Source organism: Diadema setosum, chromosome 15 (assembly GCF_964275005.1).
Source record: "Diadema setosum chromosome 15, eeDiaSeto1, whole genome shotgun sequence".
Classification (NCBI taxonomy): domain Eukaryota; kingdom Metazoa; phylum Echinodermata; class Echinoidea; order Diadematoida; family Diadematidae; genus Diadema; species Diadema setosum.
Genome location: NC_092699.1, coordinates 680,185 through 704,144, shown reverse-complemented (window position 1 = coordinate 704,144; position 23,960 = coordinate 680,185). Strand labels below are relative to the sequence as shown.

General features: G+C 37.7%; 1 protein-coding gene across 1 annotated transcript; it reads right to left on the bottom strand.

The window, feature by feature from the left end:
• On the bottom strand, positions 1 to 20,210 carry LOC140239348 (mitochondrial 2-oxoglutarate/malate carrier protein-like). Its single transcript, XM_072319223.1, has 11 exons — positions 20,009 to 20,210; positions 17,435 to 17,496; positions 15,846 to 15,936; positions 13,565 to 13,648; positions 13,098 to 13,141; positions 11,224 to 11,302; positions 10,551 to 10,641; positions 8,593 to 8,683; positions 7,676 to 7,775; positions 2,106 to 2,157; positions 1 to 381 (listed from the first exon to the last, which is right to left on the bottom strand). Exons 1-11 carry the CDS (start codon positions 20,140 to 20,142, stop codon positions 223 to 225), a joined length of 987 nt encoding a protein of 328 aa, XP_072175324.1. The 5' UTR covers positions 20,143 to 20,210; the 3' UTR covers positions 1 to 222.
• Between the last annotated feature and the right edge of the window lie 3,750 nt (positions 20,211 to 23,960).

Sequence of the window (23,960 nt, the reverse complement as noted above, 5' to 3'; positions counted from 1 at the left end):
GGCATGCATAAAAAAGGGGGGAAAAAGGGGGGGGGGGGGGGAAAGACATACAAACACCACTAGATAAATTCCTTTAAAATCCAAACTCATGATAGTGATGTTACTGCTACTCATACTATCGAGCAATAACTCTTTGAAATAGGAGAAAAATGCCCCTCTTCTGTGTGGCAATCTCATAAATGGTTTTCAAAATAGAAAGAGAGAATACTTGGAGGGCTCCCTCTACTGGTCCTTCATGAAGCGATTCCTGTAATGCTTGTTGAACTGCTCTAGGAAGATGAATGTTAGGACGGTGTGGGGACCAAGACGGGTGTAGTATGGTGTGAAGCCTTTCCACAGACTGAAGAACCCTTCAGAGCGAATGGTCCTACCTAGAACATCCTGCAAGACAAACAAAGAGTAGCACAGCTTTGATATGACAATTCATTTCTGGATTTGTTTTGCTTTTGTTTTTGTTTTTTTCTTTGCTTTTGCTTTTCTCAAATACTGAGTAGCTTTCATTTTTCTTGAAACTAAATCCCTGTTTTGGCACATGATTAGTAAAATCTTATTCAAACTCACATGGAAGAGCATTTTTAGATTTGATAAACACAAAACAATTGTCAAAGCTAAATTTTTACAATAGCATATGGAGCAATGTGACACTACTTCATGATATTGACACTCGATTAGCATGTTTAATGACCTCTACCTATTTCTTATGAATGAGAACGCATGGACCTCCCACCACATCGTACACTAAAAACTTATACCCCGTTCACAGTCCCCCTGTCTAAGAGGACCTCTGGAGGACATGCTAGATGAAAACTAGCTATTTTTTATACAAACTCAGTGGGTGGTAAGAGAGACCCTCGTTCACAGTCCCCTTGCTGTCTAGAGTGAGGTCCGCATACACTGCTATGGAAATCAGTGGAAGAGTATTTTTTCCACCACAAGTGTGTGCTGTGTTTACGCTAGTCTGGTTTTCAGACCTATTTCTCACACTAATTTCCTTTCAGAATATTTACTGCTTCTCACAACGAAAGAAGTAGCAGGTTAAGCTGATGGGTCTTATCCTTTGACAAAAACTGTGACTTCATTATTAAATGGCGGCAACAAAATCCGCGGAGGATGCATTTGGTAAAAGGAGTACAGTTGGCAAAGGGTCTGAAAACCAGACTATGTTCACGCGTGTTTGTGCCATGTTTGTGCCGAGACCATTCACAGTCCCCTCGTCTGGCGTGAACACAGCACAACCTCTAGAGGTTGTGCTAGACAAAGTGGGACTGTGAACGGGGTATAAGTCATTGATATTATTTCTAGAAGTGGTTTTGCAAAACGATACTTAATATTAGAAGATCACACTTTCATTTTTTGGCATGAATTTTAAGGACACTTTCAAATGCTCTATTTTTTCTTTGACTGCCCTCTCCTTATCAGAGTAAATTAAAGAACATTAAAGGACTAGTCCATTTTCATATACATGTGGATTGAGTGAATGCAACAATATTAGCAGAACACATCAGTGAAATTTTGAGGAAAATCTGACTATCCGTTCAAAAACTATGAATTGTTATAAGTATCTGCACAATCACTGCTGAATGAGAAGACTACCTCAGTGTATGATGTCACAATGATAGAATGATATAAGGAAATAAAAAGAGAAATTCACAAAACCTCTTTTTTTTTTTAAAGTGCACATTTCTTCAACTTGTAACTGATGTATGTTAAGAGTAATATCATTTCCCTTGCCTTCTGAACGAGAGAAGTCCAGTGTTCTTCTGTCATGCAAGAAAAGTGAGAATATGTTGAATTTTCTTTGTACTTTCTTTATATTGTTGTACAAATGTGACATCACAAGCTGAAGTGGTCTTCTCATCCAGCAATGACTACGTATAAACTTTAAAAAATCATAACTTTTGAACGGATCATCTGACCTCCCTCAAATTCTCACTGATATGTTCTACTATATATTGCTGCATTCACTCAACCCACACATCCATGAAGAGGTGAACTTGTCCATAAAGTTGAGTTCCCTTTACGTTGAATTTGCAAGGGATTATCTCAAGAGCACTGCTTCATATGATACTAGTAATCAAATCAAATCAAATCAGGGGTCAACTTACAAGAGCTCCCTTGTACTCAGGCTTGCCATCAATTATCCTCATGTTTTGAATTCTGGTAGAAATTAAAGAAAAGGAAACAAACATCAAAACATCAATACATCTACATGATCAAATCACTGAACATGATGTATGAATGTATACATAATTATCATTTCTGTGTTTTTGATTAACACAAAACATAATCTTATCTTATATATATCGTCGGGTGAGAATGATAAGGGTGTTACTAGCCATTAAACCAATAGTGTTGGAAACAACTTAATGCTCTTCTCATTCTTGGCTGATGAAATATAACATAAAATAATTAGTCTAATAAACAAAATGTCAAATGCGACTGCACAATCTGACTTCATTTTTGTTATTGGTTGTAGAACCATTTCACTGCAAGGACGATTTTTCAGTAATTGGGAAGAGTTCATTCCTGGTCATATCTTGTCAATAGGTGGCAGCATCATGAGCTGAGGTTTTTCTTCAATTTGCTTGGAACACCGAAGCTTATTATACATTACTACATGTATTTGTTTCAATTTGTTATCAACTTTGAAGATACATTCTATTTCTTTTTTTTATCTACTTAAAAGATACATACTGTAACATGAAATCTACGTAGCACTACAAGGCACAGATCACTTCCCCCAAATTTTTCTAATTCAAGTAAGATCCTTCCTACGTACAATGTACGGACAGACTTCCTCAATTAAAGGTGTAATATTCTGTGCTTGAGATCAAAATTATTATTTTACCCTTGATACACCTTTATGAAGATTGAAACATCTATAGTAAATCACATTATGGAGACAAAACACAGGATCCTTCAGGCAAGTAAAGGACACTACTACCATGAACATCTCTGTTCATAAGACAGACAAAATATGACAAAAAGAAAATAAACAAACAAAAGCTTCATTGCCTTAGTGAATAACTGGTGGCAGATTTACACAACAGTGTGTTTTGAAGTAAGTCTGGATGACACATCAGTGATAACAAACATGTACCACCATATGTGACCGTGCACCTCAAAACGAACATAAAGTCGCACACACTGATTTTGCGTGAGAACTGAAAATAAGTGAAATGGGTCAACCTAGCGGAACTTGACTTTTTCATATTTTCCGAAAGAGCGGGTCTTCTTTTACATTATGCTTGAATTTGGTATCATAAAACGGGCAGGCAAGTGTGTTTTTTTAGCAATTTATCTCGAACATTTTTGGTAGAATAGTGTGATTCGGTGTGTCTTTAGAATCCCTTTTTCATTTCTGAAAAACCTTGTCCACACTCTTCACTTTCAACTCTAATAACTTTTGAAAGAATAGTGCTACTGCTTTTAAATTTGGCATTAGTTATGGACATAATGTGTTAATGAGGCATGTTTAATTTCAGTTTAATCTGATAATCCCATCATTGTTGTTACTCTGATGGTTTACTTCCTGTTTTTTGTCCCATTCATCGCACAGCCAGCACGGTTTGGTAAAGATTGAGCGCTTGAATAGACACTGTACTTCAGAGCCTCTTTTCTCAGTTCACACTTTTCCTGAGTTTGTTCATTCTTTCCAATATTTAGGAGAGTCCATTTGATTTGAGTTATACGTCATTTTAAAGCTTAAAGTCTGCTCTTTCAGAATATGGTCTTAACTAAGAATTCATGTCTGGCGACTTTTTGTTTGTTTTGAGGTGCAGGGTCACATATGGTAAAGATTATACAACCTCCAATTACTGATAATCGTTGTAAATGCCTATTTCATGATTTACCTATTTCACTTATGTTACAACTGTAATAAAATTGGCTTTGGATAAAATGACCCCTAAAATCCCTCTATGAAAGTGTCATTTCAATATACTTCTGAACACATAATGTCTTCGAAGCGCACACTAATAATGTACGTGTACAAGTCACTAACATCAGGCCAACTAATCCAAAGGTATACAGTACTGTAACTGTAAAATGACTGCACAAATAAAGTTCTTACACACGGGACACTGAAATATATTGGACAATATGTTACCCCCCCCCCCATCCTTCACATTATCAGAAGATTATATTGGGGCAACAATCTTCTTTGTCTTCTTCTTAATTATCAGTATTGAGATTAACAGCACAATTTAGAGTCAGCAATGCAATTTTGCTCATTTTATGTGAGAAATTTATGAAATGGCAGTCCTATCAGTCTCCCTTCAGGAGGAGAGCTCTCAGACCAAACAATATGAATGCTAGTAGTATGCCTAACTAATAGTTTGTTCTGGTCCTACAAAAGAATGGTAAAATACAACAAACAGGCTACATATCTATTGATTCATTTACGTCAAGCACGTAACATGCATGTTTAAATCACATACTGTAAAAGTGGAATTTTTCGCAGTGTGGAAATTTTCGTACATTTCACGCAACTAGAAGTTGGTGCAATAATTGCATGCAAATATTTTTGCATGCCACTCATTCCGGTAGTTGATTTCCTAATTTTGCGGAATTAAAAACACACAAAATTCATCTTAATACTTTTACGTACTCCTGTGAAAACATCCCCTTTTTACAGTAGACAAGCAAGCATTATATTACAAAAAAAAAAAATCAAAAGGACACTCCCAAATATTGTAATTACAAGAGAAATCCAATTGCTGAATGTTTGCAGTTTTTTTGTTTGTTTTGTTCAGTTTTTAAGGATCAAAACTAATATCACTGTCAACAGAAGAAGGTATCTAAATATGAAAGCCATGTACCACAATTTGACCTATATGTATTAAATATAAAAACACCAAAGCAACCCCATTATACCGACTAAATGAGATAGTTACAAGAAGGCTAACAACACCCCACATTAGCCTATAGTTTATACGGTGTTTGAACTATACAATTATGATAATAACAAGGATAAATTCTGCAAACATGGCTAACGTGAACAATGGTCCAATCAAATGAAAAAGGAAGCTTATTTATGTTACAGAAATGGTCGCAGTGTTTGGTTCAAGGCCTGGCTGGAGTAATCATGGAAATGGCTATCACTCTCAATGAAAAAGGAAAAGATGATGATCGGGGTGGGCGGGGGCACACAGCATGTGACATGGTAATTACATGGATCTTTCAGAGTGGTGAGTATTGGCAATGCATGATAAGGACTGACAGTCTTTGTGTGCATAGGACAAAAATTTGTTTGAATTTTTTTATTTTTTTATTTTTTTTTACCTTTACTACATTTCCCATTAACTTAACATGGAGGGATGCTAACAATGGATGAGCCTCACCTCACACGGTTATTGTAAAATGAGGAATGTTTGCATGTATTTTAATTTTGTGAATTTTGCGAGAGCCAGGATTCGCAAAATTAAAATGCACGCGGAAGATCTTGCCTACACTATAATTTTGTATTGAATGCCAGCGGCAATACTCTGAAATTTCATGATGCAGTAAAGGCCATCTCATTTCTGAGCTTTCACAAACAATGGCTGACAAAGAGTACATGTATGTGCAAGGAGTAAGTCCAGGGCCCCATTTTATCAAATGATATAATCAATTTTAAATTTCCTTACTGCACAGGCTGCCATAGACTTATGATAGAAATCAACTGTATAATCAATTATAACTCTTCATAAAATAGGGCCCCACTCCCTGCACTTACACTCACTATGGCGATTGTGCCTTTTCTCCCTTATGCCTTCCAAACTTCACAAACGGTCTACCAAATACAGTATTATCCATAATTCCATATTACTTGAATCGTTCAAATCCTGTCTGAAGGATTTTGATCATCATCACATTTTCTAAGTTATTTGCACTGACTAATTCTTAATTTCTTCAATCTTCAATTTATCTAATTTGACTAATACTGTAAATGGGAATTTTTTCAATGTGAAAATTAGTGCACATTTTGTGCAACCAAAACTAGTACAAAATAAAAGCAAGCATATGTTTGCTTGTGATATGTCTCATGCATCTTCTTTGATTATGCAAAATTGATCATACCTGGGGCATGAAAACTTAAGAGTGTGTAAAAAAATCCACTTTTACCTACAGTATATTAAATACCTTAAATTGCAGTATTGCATAATTAAATTTATTGTAGTTAAGTATAAGCATACACTGAAAATATGCATCTACAACAGTTTGGACAGTCAAAAACATTTTGTTTTCAACACTATATGAATGTATTACTATTCTTTAAAGTGTATTCACATGACACTATTCAACAAATTCCATGAGCATGTTACACTAACAATACATCGCATGTGAAAGGGATCAGCAACAGACCATGGGACTTTCAATACTGTTTCCAGTTAAACACAATCATAGTTTACCTAATAGTTTTGTAATATTTAGGACAATGACAGACATTTAATACTGTCACTGGAATTCAGAACACATCTGAAGAAGCCTGAGCAGAGTTCGAATTACATCACTCAGTAACATTACTGCATGGCCCTTCCCAGTACAGATTACTATCCTAATTTTGCTTTATTTGGGTAAAAATCATGTGCAAGTAAAGCCACAGACCTGGGTCTCAAATTGTTGGCTTCACTTCGAAATGTATCAGTTTGAAGAACTCAGTGCTGAGTTGAGTGTTGAGTTTTCCATGGTGTAGGAAGTCACATATTTTTCTCACCCAGGCTCTCTCCATGAAGAGCGGATTGTAATTACTATTAAGCACCTGACTTCAAGACCTCAAATTATCACTCAACTAAGTTGAGGTCACCTTGTTTGCAGCTCTGTAATTATGTCCCAGTTTGGACAGTCTATATCCACCAAGGATTATCGCTGAACATGGACAAAATCAGAGCTACAATCTTTTGTGTAAGCCTTTAAGTACTTTGATGACTGAACATCAGTAATTTGCACCTTTTTTGAGTGATAATCAATAATCCATCATTTTTATAGAATATATCACAGATGATGATTTCTAAAATCAGTTATTTGCTTGTAGCCTTCAGTATTCTTGTCCGATTTCAGTAGAAATTCTTGAAAATCAGTAATAGTCGGCTGCGCTGCAAGATGTTCCAAGAGTTAATGGTACACTTGTACATTCTTGATGGTAAAAACTCATTCATCATTTCAGGGCAGTGAGGTGGCTCAGTGCCTCTGCCTTACAATCGAAAAGCTTGGCTTAAGTTAGACTCCCAATGAGTTTTACTGAGCGATGTTGCATGTATTCATGCCTTGCACTCTAGAAAAAGCGACAAAACACTCTGTCCCTCAGATATGACATGAAATGGAGGATCCATGCATGAGAGAGTCACAACAAATGCATGTTAGCCCGTTGAGGACAGACCAACATTGCTATAACATGTATTTCCCATAGACAACTGCCCGAGTATACTTGGGACTCATCCACGATGGGATAAAAATGCCCCTTCATTCATTCATTACAAATAAAAGGGTGCATAACCAATTGAAGTGGTCTGCCCAAAGTGAATAAAATTGGATCCCATGGAAAACCAGGTACTGCGGGTGAATATTGGCTATCCAGCAATATTGCACACGTGGAAAAAAATGAAATGAAATTAAATAAATTCTTGATATTGACACAAGAACACTCCCAATAGAGAATGCCAGTGCATCTAAGCTGTGATGAGATGAACCTTACCTTGTTTTGGCAATATCAACAGGCATTGAGGCAATGGTGGTGACCAGACCGCTGATCATACTAGCCCCAAAGTGACACAACAGGTTATCCTGGAAATATCCTGGAGGTAACAGATCAAAACAGGAGAAAATACCAAAACAGAGGAAGGTAATATCACCTAATGTACCAGTAAACAATATTGTGATGGCCTTTGTACTGCAAAATACATTTTTCATCAAATTATATATGTATGTACTGGTAAATCACACATTCCAACACTCTTGAGCATTCTTTTTTTTTCTTTTCTTTTTTTGTCTCACAGGCAAATGTCAACTCAAATTTTAACTGAAAAATAGCTCATGATTTCACAAATTGGATCTCTTTACAGTTATATGGCAAAGAACGACTGCTATGCCACAGTCATGATATAGTATCTACATACATGTATAGATATCAAGCAAATGCAACATACAGTTAACCTCAATTACATAACATTGCACAAGTCTACAAATTGTATGTTGACGGAAAAATTCTTCTTGAATGGATGTAGACATGAGATAATTCTATTGCATGATAAGTTAAGGTTCATGTAAGTTTAAGGAGTCCCACTGGTACCTTTGAAGTGGATTCTAATACGCAAGATTGGCTGTATTCCGTGTTAATAAGCATGTTCTTGACAGTTTGATATAAATGCTCCTTACATTGTATTCTCATGTGAAACAGATCCAAACTCACCCTGCTCATTCCAATCTCTGACACAGATCTATATCTAAGAAAAAATGTCATCTTTTGAACAACAAAATCAATGGCAGCATCACACTTCCACTTTGAGGATGCAGTGGCCATCCATAATTGCGTAGCATAAATACACTAATCAGTGTAGCGCTATTGAAGGACAGTGAGGGTACGTGATAAACATACAAGTAGTTCATTCTGACCTGTTCCAAGTAAGAACTGTTTGGCCTGCGAGTATGACGCAAGTTGAGCTGCATTGACTACCATCGCCCTGGCTACCGTTGGACCGCAGCCCTGTGGGAAGAAGAAAACAAATTCATTACAAGCTTTCGACTTCTAAATGTAGGAGAAAGAAAATTTCATTCCGTGCAATGATATAATTCAAAATACACCCTTCTTTCTATTTTTTTTTTCAATCTAGCTGAACATTCTTGATGTAATTTCATTGGATAAAATTTATACAAGAGTTCATATTCCCCAGTTATCAAGTGAGAAATGCAAAAAAAGGGCAAAATAAAATCATCACATGCACTTGATGTATGGCATTTCATAGTAAGAAATATAAAATTTATAGGGGACCACAGATAATGAAAAAGAACATGACCAAGCTATGTCCTTTTATAAGAACCTTTTACAGGCCTGTGTCAAAAAACACAAAAATCAATATGTGACCCTGCACCACAAAACACACAAAAAGTCGCCAGACATGGATTTTTAGTTAAGGACAGGTTCTGAAAGAGCAGACTCTAAGCTTTAAAATGATGTATAACTCAACTCAAATGGACTCTCCTAACCTAGCTAAATATTGGGAAGAAAGCGCACGCTCTGGAAAAGTGCGAACCGAGAAAAGAGGGTCTGAAGTACATGGTCTATCTGTCTATTGAAGCGCTTAATCTTTACCAAACCGTGCTGGCTGTGTGATGAATGGGACAAAAAACAGCATGTAAACCACTGGAGCAACAACAATGAAGGGATTATCAGATTGAATTGAAATTGAGCATGCTCTATTAACACATTCTGTCCGTGATTAATGCCAACTTTCAAAGCAGTAGTGCTATACCTTCAAAAGTTATCAGGCTTGAAAGTGAAGAGTGTGCAAAGGGTCATCAAGAAATGAAAAGGGGCCTCTAAAGACATACCTGATCTCATCTACTCTACAAAAAAGGATTGTAGAAAAACTACTGAAAATGTACTTTCCCATTCATTTTATGAACCCAAACTTAAGAATTATGTAGAAGAAGGGTAGCTCTTTAAAAAGTAATGAAAAACTGAATATTGACTTGGGTGACCCATTTCACCTTGTTTGAGTCCTCACGTGAAATCAAGGGGTGTGACTTTTTGTTCGTTTTGTGATGCACGGTCACATATTGTTTCAAATGATTATTACAAATGATTTCTATTAAAATCAAGGATACTTCCAGTGCACTTAGAATCAAACACTGTGTTGATGTCATTCTCACCAAGCTTATGAGTATTACTACACGAAATACTAGATGACTAAAAAATTATTACATACAGTAACTACGACCCCGTTTACAGTGTGGGGCCGGGCTCGGCCGCGCATTTGATTCAAACCTTTCCATATTTTGTCGTAGTGGCGCTCTGCTTGTAAAAAAACGCAATTTGGTATTGTCTGGTTTTCAGACCCTTTGCCAAATGAATTCCGTGGCGACGAAGTCGCCGTTCGGGCAAAGGTCTTTGCTAAAGGAAAAAATCCTTTGCAGGACAAAACCACCTTAAATTATACTAGTTTTTGATGTTAAGGGGGTTAATATCCTAAATAGCGAAAGATACAGGCAGAGGGTTTGGAAGCCAGACTAAAAGTGGCCGCGCGATTGGCCGCGCATTTGGCCCAGCTTGCGTTTACACCAAGAAAAGGCCGGGTTCGGCCGCTGCTCGGCTGCGGCTGAGACCACCTCCAGAGCGAGGCCAAGTGCGAGGCCAATTTTGGCCTCGCATTTGGCCTTTTGCGCGTTTACACTGAAATGAAGGTAGACTCGGCTGTGGCCGAGCCGCGGCCGAGCCTCGCGCTGTAAACGGGGTCATATACTTTTCCTGCAGCACCCTGCATCACCCACTCATATATAAACCCTTATTGTCTTTCATATTCATGGGGGAGGGGGAGAGACTAGGAGTCTAGTCAAAACGTTGTACCACTTACCCTCCACAGTGTAAAGAGTCCCTCCTCCCGTGTGATTCTAGCCAGGGCATTGAAGACACTGGTGTAACCTCTCCTCTCAGCTGGTGGTAGCCTAAGAACGAAAAATCACAAAGAGAATCCTCAGGCTAAGGAAGAGGTTGTTTTCCTGTTTCTGCTTTCAAAAAAAAAAAAAAAGAGAAAAAAGAAAAAAATGTCCATAAAATAATATTCACATTATGGCCATTTGCACTGTACATTAAAATAATAAATTTTCATACTACCATCACGTGAATTTCCTGTCTCTCCAATACATCAATTGTACTTCTCTAAACAATCCCAGCACGCAAAAAAAAAAAAAAGAAACAAAAAGAAACAAACAAAAAAAGAAAAGTATCCTGTCATCAATAGTGATGAAATAGTGATTTTATGGACTTTTACAGATAGGACAAATGGATGGCAAGTTCACATGCTACAAATACACCATGGAGATACCAATTTGTGTTTGATTGATCAAATCTGTTCCTCTAGTTTTTCTGCCCCTATTGACACAATCTAATTTTCAGGGTGGTCTTCCCTTTTAACCTGTGGTAAGACAAGTCCCGAGTATACTCGGACAGGTGTCTATGAGAAATGCATGTTATAGTAAAAAGAGCCCATCCTAAACGGGTTAAGAACAGCATTTAGCCACACCCACCTGCCATCAGAGGTCATCCTGATGAGGGAGATTTCAGCCGGCGTTCCTACAAAAGCACCTGTCGCACCTGCAGCCATGCCTAATTGAAGCAAAGCAAAGGACAAAAAAAATCACTTTTCTAAATGCATCTTACTGATGGATATACATGTATTATCTTCCTTATTTTTTCTTTGTTTTGATTCCAAATTAAAACCTGATTGACCTTAAACATCCTGATATCCTAATCTTTGTCCCATTCACAACACAACACACTGCTTGATGAGATTAAGCACATAAATACATGTAGATATTAGACTTCAAAGTCTCTTTTCTCAGTTTAACCCTCTTTCAGAGAATGTACTTTTTTTTTCTCGATAATTTAGATGGCCTAGTACAGTCAATCACGTTGAGTTATCTGTCATCTCTTTCTGGATGTCAAAACCTCTTTTCTCAGTAAATATTTTTCTTTTCTTTTCAGAGGGTGTGCATGTATATATTTTTTTCAATTATTTGCACCAGGTTTGATAGCAAAGTCCTCTTGTACTGAGATACAGTTTGTATGACTCATTTGAAAGCTTAGAGTCTGTTCTTTCAAAATTTTCCCTCAGCTAAAAAAATGCACATCTGGCAACTTTTGGGAGGTTTTGTGTTAGAGGGCCACTTACGTACACTTTAACTATAATGATTATTATGTATTCCCATCCATCCCATGGACCAGTATATTACATCCTAGCAAACAAGTGGAGAATGAGGACTCCAAAGGCATAGCATGCTCTCCCATTAAATAATTTAGTATGAAGTATTTTAGTAGGTATAATATAATGGTAAAGTCAGCACCCAGTGGTACAGAACATAACATCATCACACTGAATGAAGACAACTGGACTACCAGGAAGGGGGGGGGGGGGGTGATTGATTCAGTGCTGATTGATTTATCACTACCTGCACTGCAAACATACACACACAAAAACAAGAAAATAACAACACATATCTTGTACACACACACACACACACATGAAAACCAACATGTAAAGACAGCCTGAGTTCTGATTTATAGTATACTATCAAACATATGTGACCCTGCACCTCAAAACAAACAAAAAGTCGCCAGACATGAATTTTTAGTTAAGACCATATTCTGAAAGAGCAGACTTTAAGCTTTAAAATGATGTATAACTCAAATCAAATGGACTCTCCTATAAACCTATCTAAATATTGGAAAGAAAGCACAAACTCAGGAAAAGTGTGAACTGAGAAAAGAGGCTCTGAAGTACAGTGTCTATTCAAGCGTTTAATCTTTACCAACCCGTGCTGGCTGTGCAATGAACAGGACAAAAAAAACAGGAAGTAAACCACCAGAGTAACAACAATGAAGGTATCATCAGATTAAACTGAAATTAAGCATGCCTCATTAACACATTCTGTCCATAATTAATGCTAACTTTCAAAGCTGTAGCACTATCCTTTCAAAAGTTATATATTAGAGTTGAAAGTGAAGAGTGTGGACAAGGTTTTTCAGAAATGAAAAAGGGATTCTAAAGACACACCTAATCACACTATTCTACCAGAAATTTTCGAGATAAACTGCTGAAAAACACACTTTCTTGCCCATCTTATGATACCAAATTTTAGCATACTGTAAAAGAAGACTCACTCTTTCAGAAAATATGAAAAAGTCAAGTTCGGCTAGATTGACCCATTTCACTTATTTTCAGTCCTCACACAAAAAAGTGTGTGCGACTTTATGTTCATTTTGAGGTGCACGGTCACATATATACCACAAACAAATGTTTTGTTTTGTTTTGTTTTGTTTTTGCTTTTGTTTTTTTTTTTTTTTTTTTGGGGGGGGGGGAGAAAGAGATAGAGAGAGAGAACAAGAGAGTTGGTCAACTCACCGATTGCAGCTTTGAGTAAAAAGGGAGGGGGAGTCCCGTCAGCCCTGTAAACAAAGAAATAACTATTTGATGACATGCATCACAATACATCAATGTGATAAAGGATTACTAGCCACAATCTTTATTCCATGTCTGAATGATATCAGACTTTTTTTTTTTGAAAGATTCTGATCAATAGTCAACATATGTGTACATAAGAATCATGACCACAGAAACCATAACCACTACCAGCAGTAAGACTTCATAAGTGATATTACACAAATACTACTGCTGTTGCTGCTCCAACAATTATAACTACTACACAGTGTGCAAGCAATGATGATTATGAGACCAACAATAGCAATTTACAGTTGGTCTAATGTTACAGGGCAATATTGATTTTCGTATCTAAGACAAATTGCTAAAAATTAAAGAGAAAAAAAACATGTATCGCAGTAGTCAGGGTTAACTTTGCAACAGTAACCCACCCGGATACCATGTCGAATAGCGTTGTGTAGATTCCCAGACGGGTTGTTGTGTAAGTTGCCTGTCGTAGTAAGCCTGCAGAGAGACTAAAATAGTAAAGAGAATAAAAGAAAACAAGATGTTTTGTGAAAAAAGAATGACAATGTACGCTTCTGACCATACAATTAGTTTGTTTTAGATTGTAATAATGCTTTTGCAATAAACTTTTCAATCGTGGGGCTTTGATTGTAGAGTTGTGGAATGATCACACAGTGATGTCTCTTCCTGCCTACCACAATCTGCAATCATTCCCTACAACAACTGTCTGTCACTTAATCCTGAGCTGAAGACGAGCTAATTTTGCTACAACATGCATTTCCCATAGACCCCAGACTAAGTATACTCGAGACTTGTCTCCATTGGGTTAAACATGTAGCTCGACCAGACGCCACAGAAGCACGACTTCTGTTTAGTGGCAGGACTAGCTCCATTATGTATGCACATACACTCAGGTCCAAGAGCACAGTTTGACTGCATGAAAGCGAATGAAAGTTAGACTTCTTCACGTGGTAGAGGTCACAGCATTCACATAATGAACACACATGACACACTGTGAACTCAGCAAAACTCAATTGGAAAACATATCCTGGCCATGAAAATTCAGATGTGATTTCAGATGAACTCCAGGGAATAATGATTAAGTCTGATTTCAGACTTACAAGCGTACCATTCCACAGTTGCATGAAATGTGTTTCAGAAGACATTATTTACAAGTAAGTTGTCTTGTTTTAAATCTGAAGAGCTCATAATCAGTTTGAGTGTCATTTATCAAAGAGGTCTTTATCATGTTTAATGTAAGAGCTGAAAAGCTATTTAACAAAAGAAAGGCAGAAAAATTATGTATGCATCTCTTCCAAGCAGATATTGAACAACACGGCTACAAAGTATGCGATGCCAATTTGTTCTCAATGAGAAGATACAACAAGAAAAGAAAAGAAAAATCTGATATTCTGGTTGGTAGACAAACAGGAAACAAATTAGAGAACACTATTTGTTCACGACATTGTGACACCAGTGTTTGAGTCTGTTAAATGTATTCCTTGTCTGAGCCTTATGTCTCCTCCTCGTTCCAGGGAACACTCTGTTTGTTTGTTTGTATTTATTTCCGAATCATATCAAAAACACATACAAAAATATGTAAAATATCAAAATCATGTACCGTCCAAGTAAGATACAGACGATGGCCTAATTTCAGTGACATTATTCTACCACTGTTCTTCCTTGGGTTTCTTCGATTAGGTGTTCAATTCAACAACAAAAAAGCACATGCTTCTCACTTAGCAGAAGACAGAAAACAGAACCAAAAACAACAAATTAACCCGTTGTCTACCGGAACCGGGCGCCCCCTGTTTTGAAGCAATGGGAATTCGAGTAATTTCGGAAGCAACGGGTTAAAAAAACAAAACACTATTAAACAATTAGCCCGTGTAATGCTTGCTACATACAATTAACAAAGAATGTTGGACACATACTTGTGTTGTTAGCAATTGAATTGTGACTGGCAGCTTGGCACTGAAATCATCACCCCCAAAAAAAATAAATAAATAAAAGAAATAAATAAGACAAATAAATGAATTAAAAACTAGAAAAGCACTCTGACAGCGCAGACCTCTACCAAGCATGCAGCTCATTTCCACCACTGATCTTGTTCTTCCATAGAGATTTCAGTGATTTCTACTCATACACTACATGTACTTATAGCATTGTGTGCTGAAAGTCGCCCGATTTCCCAATATAGAAGCCTTCGTTAGGTCATAAACCCTCAGTTGCACAGTGCGCCTCGCCCTAGTAGAAACTAGAGCACACACTTTAGTGCGTGCATGCAAACCTCATATATGCGCAGCCTGAACTCCCAAGTTCATTGACCCTACCTGCCAAAATATAAAAAATCCTTCATAAATTCCCCCAAAATTCTCGGATCACTACCAAAATTTAAACATCTGTTACTTGTATCATTCTAAACCTTTCTTGCAAGTTTCATCCAAATCCGTTCTATTTTTTTGAGTTATTTTGCACAAGGACAAACAAACCCACAAACACACAAACCAACGGTAACGAAAACATAACCTCCTCCCTTGGCGGAGGTCAAAATAAACAACCTGGGGAGGAACAAATTGTATGTTACATGAAAATACATACAACGTACGTACTGTAGGAATGATGTTCTGAACTATGACTGATGCACAGTGATTTTGCCATCACAAATGTATGATACCATTACACAGGTCCTCCAAATACTCTCACCCATTGTAGAGACCTAAGACACCTTCCTCCTTCATAATGGTTTGGATGGCATGAAGACTGGTCTTGTGTGCTCTGGCCCCTCCTCCCTCACCTGGCAAATCATGTGGTGGAATAAATATATCATTTTCAGGTTGTCTCTGTTACATTTTACACATTTTACATTCTCATGTATAACAGATAATATCTTTGTAACAGCACATTCAAGATTTGTAAGTCTTGCATGAAAACATCTGAACTTGTGAAAACTCATCAATACAACACACAACTTCTGAAGAGGTACTGCATGAAGGTTTGGTTTACAGTACGGCAGCAAATGATCACCCTCATTCATTCCAGGCTTCCAGTTTCTACTAAAAAAAAAAAACCACAGGGAGATTCCATGAAGCAATCGGTGAGATACACATGAATGTGTTACATGCATCTCAATTAGCAAATGTAATTTTCTAATCAGGGAGACTGTTACATTTTCTTATCTAAGCATAAAAAGATATTCAAGTTTTCAGGGACAGGCAAATAAATTATTACCCACTAGACCATCAGGATTCCTGCCAACAGCTGTGCTGGTTCTAATCCTTATAGCATGCAGTGCAGAGCTACCAAGTCTCACGCATTCTGCGTGAGACTCAAGCATATAGGGGCCATCTCATGATCTCACGCATGACACCCATTTTTCTCACGAATCGGGTGAAGTCTGCAACTTGGGCCTTATAATGAGCATAGCTCAAAAGATTAAAGTAATAGTTGCAATTGAAGGTATATTTCCCTTTTGTCTTTCAAAATAAGCAAAAAAATAGTCACTTAAGTATGTACCTGATCGCACCATTAAGAGCTAAAAATTGAAAAAGCTCCCTACCGTAGAAGGCTACAGGGGAAAAAAAAAACCTTCCCACACCCTCGCTTGCGCGCACATTCGCATGCCGAGATGCCGAGTCATGAAAATCTCACTCATAATTTTTTTTTTTTTTTTAACTTGGCATCCCTGGCAGTGGCGGGTACTCCATATTCTCCAGTTGATGGGTAAGATGCCTGTTCAGTGCTCAAGAGGTTGTCAGTTCAAATCCTGCTGGAGTTGCATGCCCATGAGTTCATGTCTATTACCACAAGACTAATGAATTCAGTGCTTATTTACGTCAATATGTAATGTAAAGAATTGTGATCACAATTCTTGAATGAATTCTCATTAAAATAACTCAATTTTATCAACTGAGAAACAAGCTAATATTTCAAAAGGGCATTAGACAAGATGGATGATTGGTTAGTGCAAATAATTACCAGTGATCTCATTATCATCTCTTTTTTTTTTCAAATCTGACTGTTACCTGTGATCATAATGTTCAGCATATCAAATACAACTTACAGATGAACTGAGGTTATTTTGAATTTCCTGAATCGATATTCAGACTTATGAACTGACATACATCACACATTTTTCATGAGTAAGGAAGAAATTACTTCCTGACAGAATGTTTCAAGCATTCACTTTCTTTCTCTTTTTCTACATTTGGGATTTTTTTTATTTTTTTTTTTCAGGTAAGCCAGGGATTCCCAGGTACAGTCATTGATGAGTTGGCCTTGACATATGTACATACCACTCATCTGCATACGGTTCTTCACAAGATCCAGAGGTTGGACAAACACTGTGGCTGCCATCCTGTTAATAAGTGAGTTAAAGTAGAATGTCAGATGGTAAGTTTACTCGATGCAATATAGAATTAACTTTTAACCTATCGAGAAGAAGCTAATTTTGCCAGAACACTACCCCTAGACACCTGTCCATATGTTGTCGGGTGCCCGTGCATTGGCCGTTAACCCTAACCAGGCCGGGCTTTTTTGGGTGTTGTGTGGCCGGGGAGGGGTTGATTCAACCCCCCCCCCCCCACCCCCCCTGAGATCTCGGCTGTCGATCGCGCAATCGCCATGAAATTTGGCACGTGCATTACCCGTGCGTAATCTACCAAGCTATACATAAAGAAATGGAAATTTTCGTCATAATAATTAATTATGCAAATATATGCATAAAATCATACATTTTACTCTAAATCAGAAATTAAAGCTCCTAGAATCCTAATTTTTGGTGAAAACATTCTTTGTAGCATTCCTAACAATGTACTTGAGAAAAAAAAATTGGTTTCAAAATCAATTTCTTATTTTTTTTCTTGTCTTATGAATTTCTTATGTATTTCTTTGTTTTTTCGACCTTTTATTTTATCATTTTTTTTTCCGGAAAATTTATGACAGAACCTATTTCGAGCATAATTATGCTAAAATTAATTAGTTTCAGCTTAAAAAAGTGAAAATAATCATATCTTTATGAATAAGAAGAGAAAACTCCATTTGCATAGACTTTATATGCAAAATCACGTTTTTGAGCCATTTTCGGTCTGACAGGCATATATGAAACGTTATGCAGCGTCGTAACGGTATGCGCGGTTATCGCGAAAATGGTGTCAAAAGATGCGCTAGACTTGAAAGTAAAAAGTCAGCGAACGGCGCGGTCAAAAAATTTTGCGCGGCGGAGTAGTCGCGAAAAATGTCGAGGGGGGGGGGGTTGATTCAACCCCCCGGCCTTTTTAGGGTTAATGCAATACTAGCCCGACCAGACGCTGTTAATACGCTACGCGAATACAGCGTCTGACCAACGAGCGGGCACCTACAAAGTGGGGAACCACAACACAACTACAAAACTTATGAAAATTTATACGTTCTTTATAAACAATGTACACGTTACCAAACGTTACTCACCTTAAGTGCATGCTTGTATTACAGAAGGTTCGTAAGTCCATTGAGAGCCCTCGTGATAAGTCCGTGGAACCAAAAAATGATACTTTCTGGCGGATTCCCTAACACCGTCAGGGTTCATCGTTGCAGAATTCAAAATGGCGCCTTGATCTCTGCGGAAATCTTTTGCGTGCGTGCGATGCGCTGCTTGAGTGTTGGTGTAGCAGCACGGTCGACAGCGCGACCTTTTGAAAGGGCATTCAGATCATGTGACCTCCCGGATATTGGAAATGGCCTGGCGTGAAAGACGATGTACCGTTCGTGAACCGTTCACACATGGTGCATATAACCATCATTTTAGGTAAGTTATCAAATCTAAATTTCAATATTCATAGCATAGATATGAAGTCTCATTATCATTTTGTTCGTCAGATGAGTTTGAAGTGACAAAAAAATGATCTTAAGTATCAAAATTCAATCCGATCGCATGCTATCGTTGGACCCTCTTCGTGTTTGGAGCTTCGTTGGTACAGCCCTGTCGCGCTACGTATGTACAGCGGCGACTGGGCTGTGTATAGTTAATGCAATACATGAATTGTATTGCGTTAACGGCCAATGCACGGGCACCCAATGATTACATGTATACTCAGTAGGCCTAGGCTAGCCTATAGTACTGGTTAAAGGAAGAAGATGAACCCTCATTGGTCTACCCGTACGAATGAAAAAATTATGATAATTTGGAAGCAATGAATTTCTGACAACTGAGTTGATCCCTCAGAGTTCACCGTTTTTCATAATAAACTGCAATGATGTCATAATTAACCTACACGTAACATCTCCAAGAGTCCAATTGGCCTCCACAAATCTTCACAAATGTTTGTTTTTTCAATTCATCCAGCCAGTAATCAGTAAAATTTACCGGTAGGCCTATTCGAGTTTTGTGCGTAGTAAAATAACAGGTAAATTCTATTATTCTTGGACTTGGATTCAACAACAATTCTGAATAATCAATGAGGTAAGGGCAGGATGTGAACTGCTTTGGGTTTTACTCGACATGGTTGTAAATTGGATGCCCAACATATCCAAAAAATGGGAGGCAAAGCATGTTTAATAGTTAAGCAGAGACAAGTGCAAGTCTTGCAATAATGGTAGTATCATGGAGCTTAGTAGCTCCAGGGAGGTGGGAACCTCCCTGGTAGCTCCTAGCCCGACCAGACAGACGCTGTTATTGGTTATTACGCTGTGTGAATACTTACAGCGCAGCGACTGGCTGGGCTCCATGGTAGTATACTCAACATTACATCTAACATAATTTGTAAGGAGTGGGACTGTACCAGTCACTGCGTACGCATCCTTTTTGAGGCATCCATTAATAAGAGCTTACATCTTTAAAATGTCACTGATCTTAAGAAAAAAAAACACTCTGTCCTCATAGCTATACGTACCCAGCTAATCCTCCAAAGAGGAACTTTATCCCCTTTGGTAAGGGTTTTTGATTTCCGGTGGATGTCATCTTTGTGAATGCGTGTAGCTGCAGTGCAAGTGCAACGTTGTCACGTAGCGTACAGCGTGCATGCATCTATCTAATCTAGGCTCGGCCGCGGGGATGAATGGGCGCAGAAGTGACCGGGGTACGACCGTGGACCAAAGCCGTGGATCTTCCGGCGTTTGAGCGATCTCCATGCGATCCCTCCCTGTGAACGCATCAGCTGGGGAATGCTCTACCGACTCGATAGCTAGCTGGCGCTGGTTATGTTGCGCTCGTTGCAGTGCAGCTGCATAAGCTGCAGCACGATCGTTATACGTGATCGTACACATGCTCTGAATGCGTGAACGTAATGATGGCAACCAGTGCGCAGCTGCAGCCGACGGATCGAGATCCTTTCTTGGTTCAAACGCAGCTGCACGATTATGTAGAGAAAAGGCAAGCGGGGAAGAAAGAAAGAAAGAAAGAAAAAAAAAAAGAATGTAGGGCCTATTTTGTCAAAGTTGAGGCCCCCAGAATAACCGTAGAGATTATTCATCGCATCGCCTTTCAAACAGTTACGATAAAAATATACTTGCAATCTCCATCAATCGCAGTAATACTATTTGTATCGTAATCAAACAAAATATTATTTAAGTTAAACAGTATCAAACGGTTTCTACGTATTTTATAGGCCTAATACGTTTTGTCACCAGAAATTTTATTTCAATATTCTATTTTTCTTTAACTGCTTTCATTTACGGCTGGAAAAACCTCACGTCACGAGAGCATATTATTGCGTTTCAGGCGCGCCGGAAGCAGTTTTGGATTGGGGGGGGGGGGGGGCAAACATTGGAGGGGGCTCAAGATTAGACCATGCATATGTTACACAATACACACACACACACACACACACACGCGCGCGCGCGCGCACACACACACACACACACACATATATATATATATATATATGTAAAGTGGCGTACGGTGGGTCGAAACATGGGGGGAACCATCAAGTAATTTTGACGGTCTGTATGCTTACAAGTAAGTGCGTGTGTGCGTGAGCAATAATAGGACTACAATACATTACGGAATGTGATACATTCAACAACGCAGTCATTGAGGAACATTGTAAGTTTTCCTTACATGGATTATGGAATGACGGTGTGAAACGATCGACAAATTATGTCAACATCAAGTTGATGGAATTTGTAATTTTCATGAAAAATGGATTTTTGCAGAATTTTCTTTATATTTTCTTGGTATTGTTGTCCACTCATACGTCATAACCTCGAGTAGTCTCCTCATCCAGCGGTTCCAACATCAAAACTTAAAAAATTCATAACTTTTGCATCGATTGTCCGATTTTCTTCAAACTTTCACTGATGTGTTCTACTAATGTTGTTGCTTTCACTCAATCCACATTGCTCTTGGGGTTTATCTTCCCTTTAAGACACATCTATTCACGAAAGTTGTGTGATTGCTTATGTGCTAAAGAATTGTGTCCATTACATGAATCAGGCACTATACAAAACGGTTGAAATCTACTGAAAGTCGAACTTCGTTTTGTTTTTTGTTTTTTGTTCAATTTCATTTCAATTTTAAGCGGGGATAGACTAGAAATTAGTTTGTCTATACTGGCAGGAGACATTACAGTTTTCCAGTACATGCTCCGCATTTAAACAGTCGCCATATTTTCGTGGTCAGAATCAGATAATGGACACGTGATATATTATAAAAATGAAAATAGAAAACAACGAACACGCCATATGTACAAACATTATGAACTTCAATGAATTAAACTTACCTGTGATATTCTGCATAAAAACAATCACGCCGATTAAATGATTTAATATAATTAATAGAGCACACAGCGATATCATGCATGGCAGATCAAATCAAGTTCAATTGGTGAGAAAGCTAAATGAAGTTAAAAAGTTGACTTCTTTTCGTTTCTCTTTCAATTCATGAAAACAGAATTACATTGTATATCTATTGAAGAGGATTGTCTCTGTCGCGAACGATCGCCATATATAGCACTGTTAGTCTCCTGCGCAAATCCGAATCCCTAAATACTTTAATTTTTGCTTGATAATGTAATAACCCTGATCATAATTTCATAAAGGACTCGCAAATTCAAAGTTTCAAACCGTATACTAAAACATTATATTGTATACGGTGTATTTCAAAAAACATTTTGAATGCGTTGCGTGTTAGCATGTTAATAGCACCAATCTGCCTTTTATTTTCCGTATACGTAAAGCGCACAGAAACGTAACCAAATGTTACAAAATACAGTGAAATGCATTGTACGGCGTGGTACTATCATTAGAAGTATATCCCATTCCTTTTTACTTTTATTTGCTTGAACCAAACCATGTGTCATTTTCGTAGCGACATCACTAGGAATTAGAATGTATGAAGATAATCGTTACTCATTTTTTTTTTTTGCGCTACTATTATAGCATTTACATTTGCCAACTTTTATTGACATGCAGTACTATGTTACTGTATTGTTACGATTACGAATGTTGGTTATGAATTCAAAAGACTGGTTTATTAATCGAACTACAAAGGTAATAGCTGTTTTGAAAGTAGTTCGATACAAGTTCAAAACGCGATCGAAGTCATTGTCATTGGGGGAACTGATAGCTCTAGAAAACTTGTTTAGGCTAGTAAAGATTGCCGTATAGGCAATCTTTGTAGAAAGTTTTGACTTAGGCCGTCTATTGAGTATTTTGAGAAATTTGATAAAGAATTATTTGTTTTGATTATGTCAAGAATTAGTTTGAACTATGAGAATAAAAAGGCGCGGTTACCCAAACAATGTCGTAGTTCGATTAGACAGTCATAATGGGTAAAGTGAATTCATGACTTGACTAATCCTTACTGAATTGATGATCACTTCTGTAAACCATCAGTTATGTCTTGTAATCGTCGTCAAAATTCTTTTGAGCAAAGAGACGAAAACCAACAAACAAAATGCCGTGTATCATCGCTCGAGATTCCAACATTTGGGGTCACCCGACCAACAATAAGTGACAAATCAAATGGAATATTATGTTGTGGGATAGCAGACTGTGTTACGATTTTTAAATGTTTCGAGCAATTGTTAAAAAAAAAGAGAGAAAATGAGGCAAAGTTCAAGAAATTAGAAAAAAGCACGTAAATGCAGGCGATCATGTTTGATAATCATAGTAAGAGATTACAATCGGCCGTGCGGATGTATATGATTGCCTTATTTACATGTCTGATTTCTGTAAACTATGTGATATTTAAATTTAAGTTCCCTTCCCTCCTTGATAGAAGTTTTGTTGGGTTTTCGCTATAGGCATTTATTAGGAAACGCTGTAAAAACGACAACAAATGCCTACTATACATCAAGAGATGACCTATACATACATGAAACACAAAAAAAATCTCTACGTTCTGATATAAATCAACTGCTTGTTTGTTTGTTTGTTTGTTTGTTTATTTGTTTGTTTGTTTTGAATTACCATGGTCTTTGTCGGGGGAAAGATGAAGAAAAGTAGTAGAGTGTATCACTCTCAAATCCGGATGATTGCGATAAGTGTGTATCCCCGCCCTTTCTATACAGGTAAACGATTTAAGCTTGGTATGCTATTATAAAAGCCTGCATGTGTCACGCGGAAGAACTGATTCCGTGATCACTTTTAGCCTTTCATAAAATTCACGTTTTAAGATGGTAACGATAGCTTGTAGGAGATAGAGTAAGTTAGCGTCACTGACTGTGGTTCTGAACACAAAAGGAGACTGAAAAATTCCTTTACAAATTAGCAGACATAATGCCGATCCTCCAACACTGTTGCTCCATTCCGTCATTGATTCTGCTATCAATGGCGAAGAAAGAATACTGGTTGCGTGATTATCCACCCCTTGATAGCAGGAAGTTTACCTTTCATTGTTTAAGG

Bases quoted from the DNA above. Each gene is read 5' to 3' on its own strand.
- LOC140239348 (XM_072319223.1), bottom strand. From the start codon at position 20,142: ATGCATGCACGCTGTACGCTACGTGACAACGTTGCACTTGCACTGCAG. The intron at 15,937-17,434 runs GTATGTACATAT...ATGATTTGCCAG, and splicing joins GAACCGTATGCAGATGAGTG to GTGAGGGAGGAGGGGCCAGA. The intron at 2,158-7,675 runs GTAAGGTTCATC...AATTTCTACCAG, and splicing joins GTTGATATTGCCAAAACAAG to AATTCAAAACATGAGGATAA.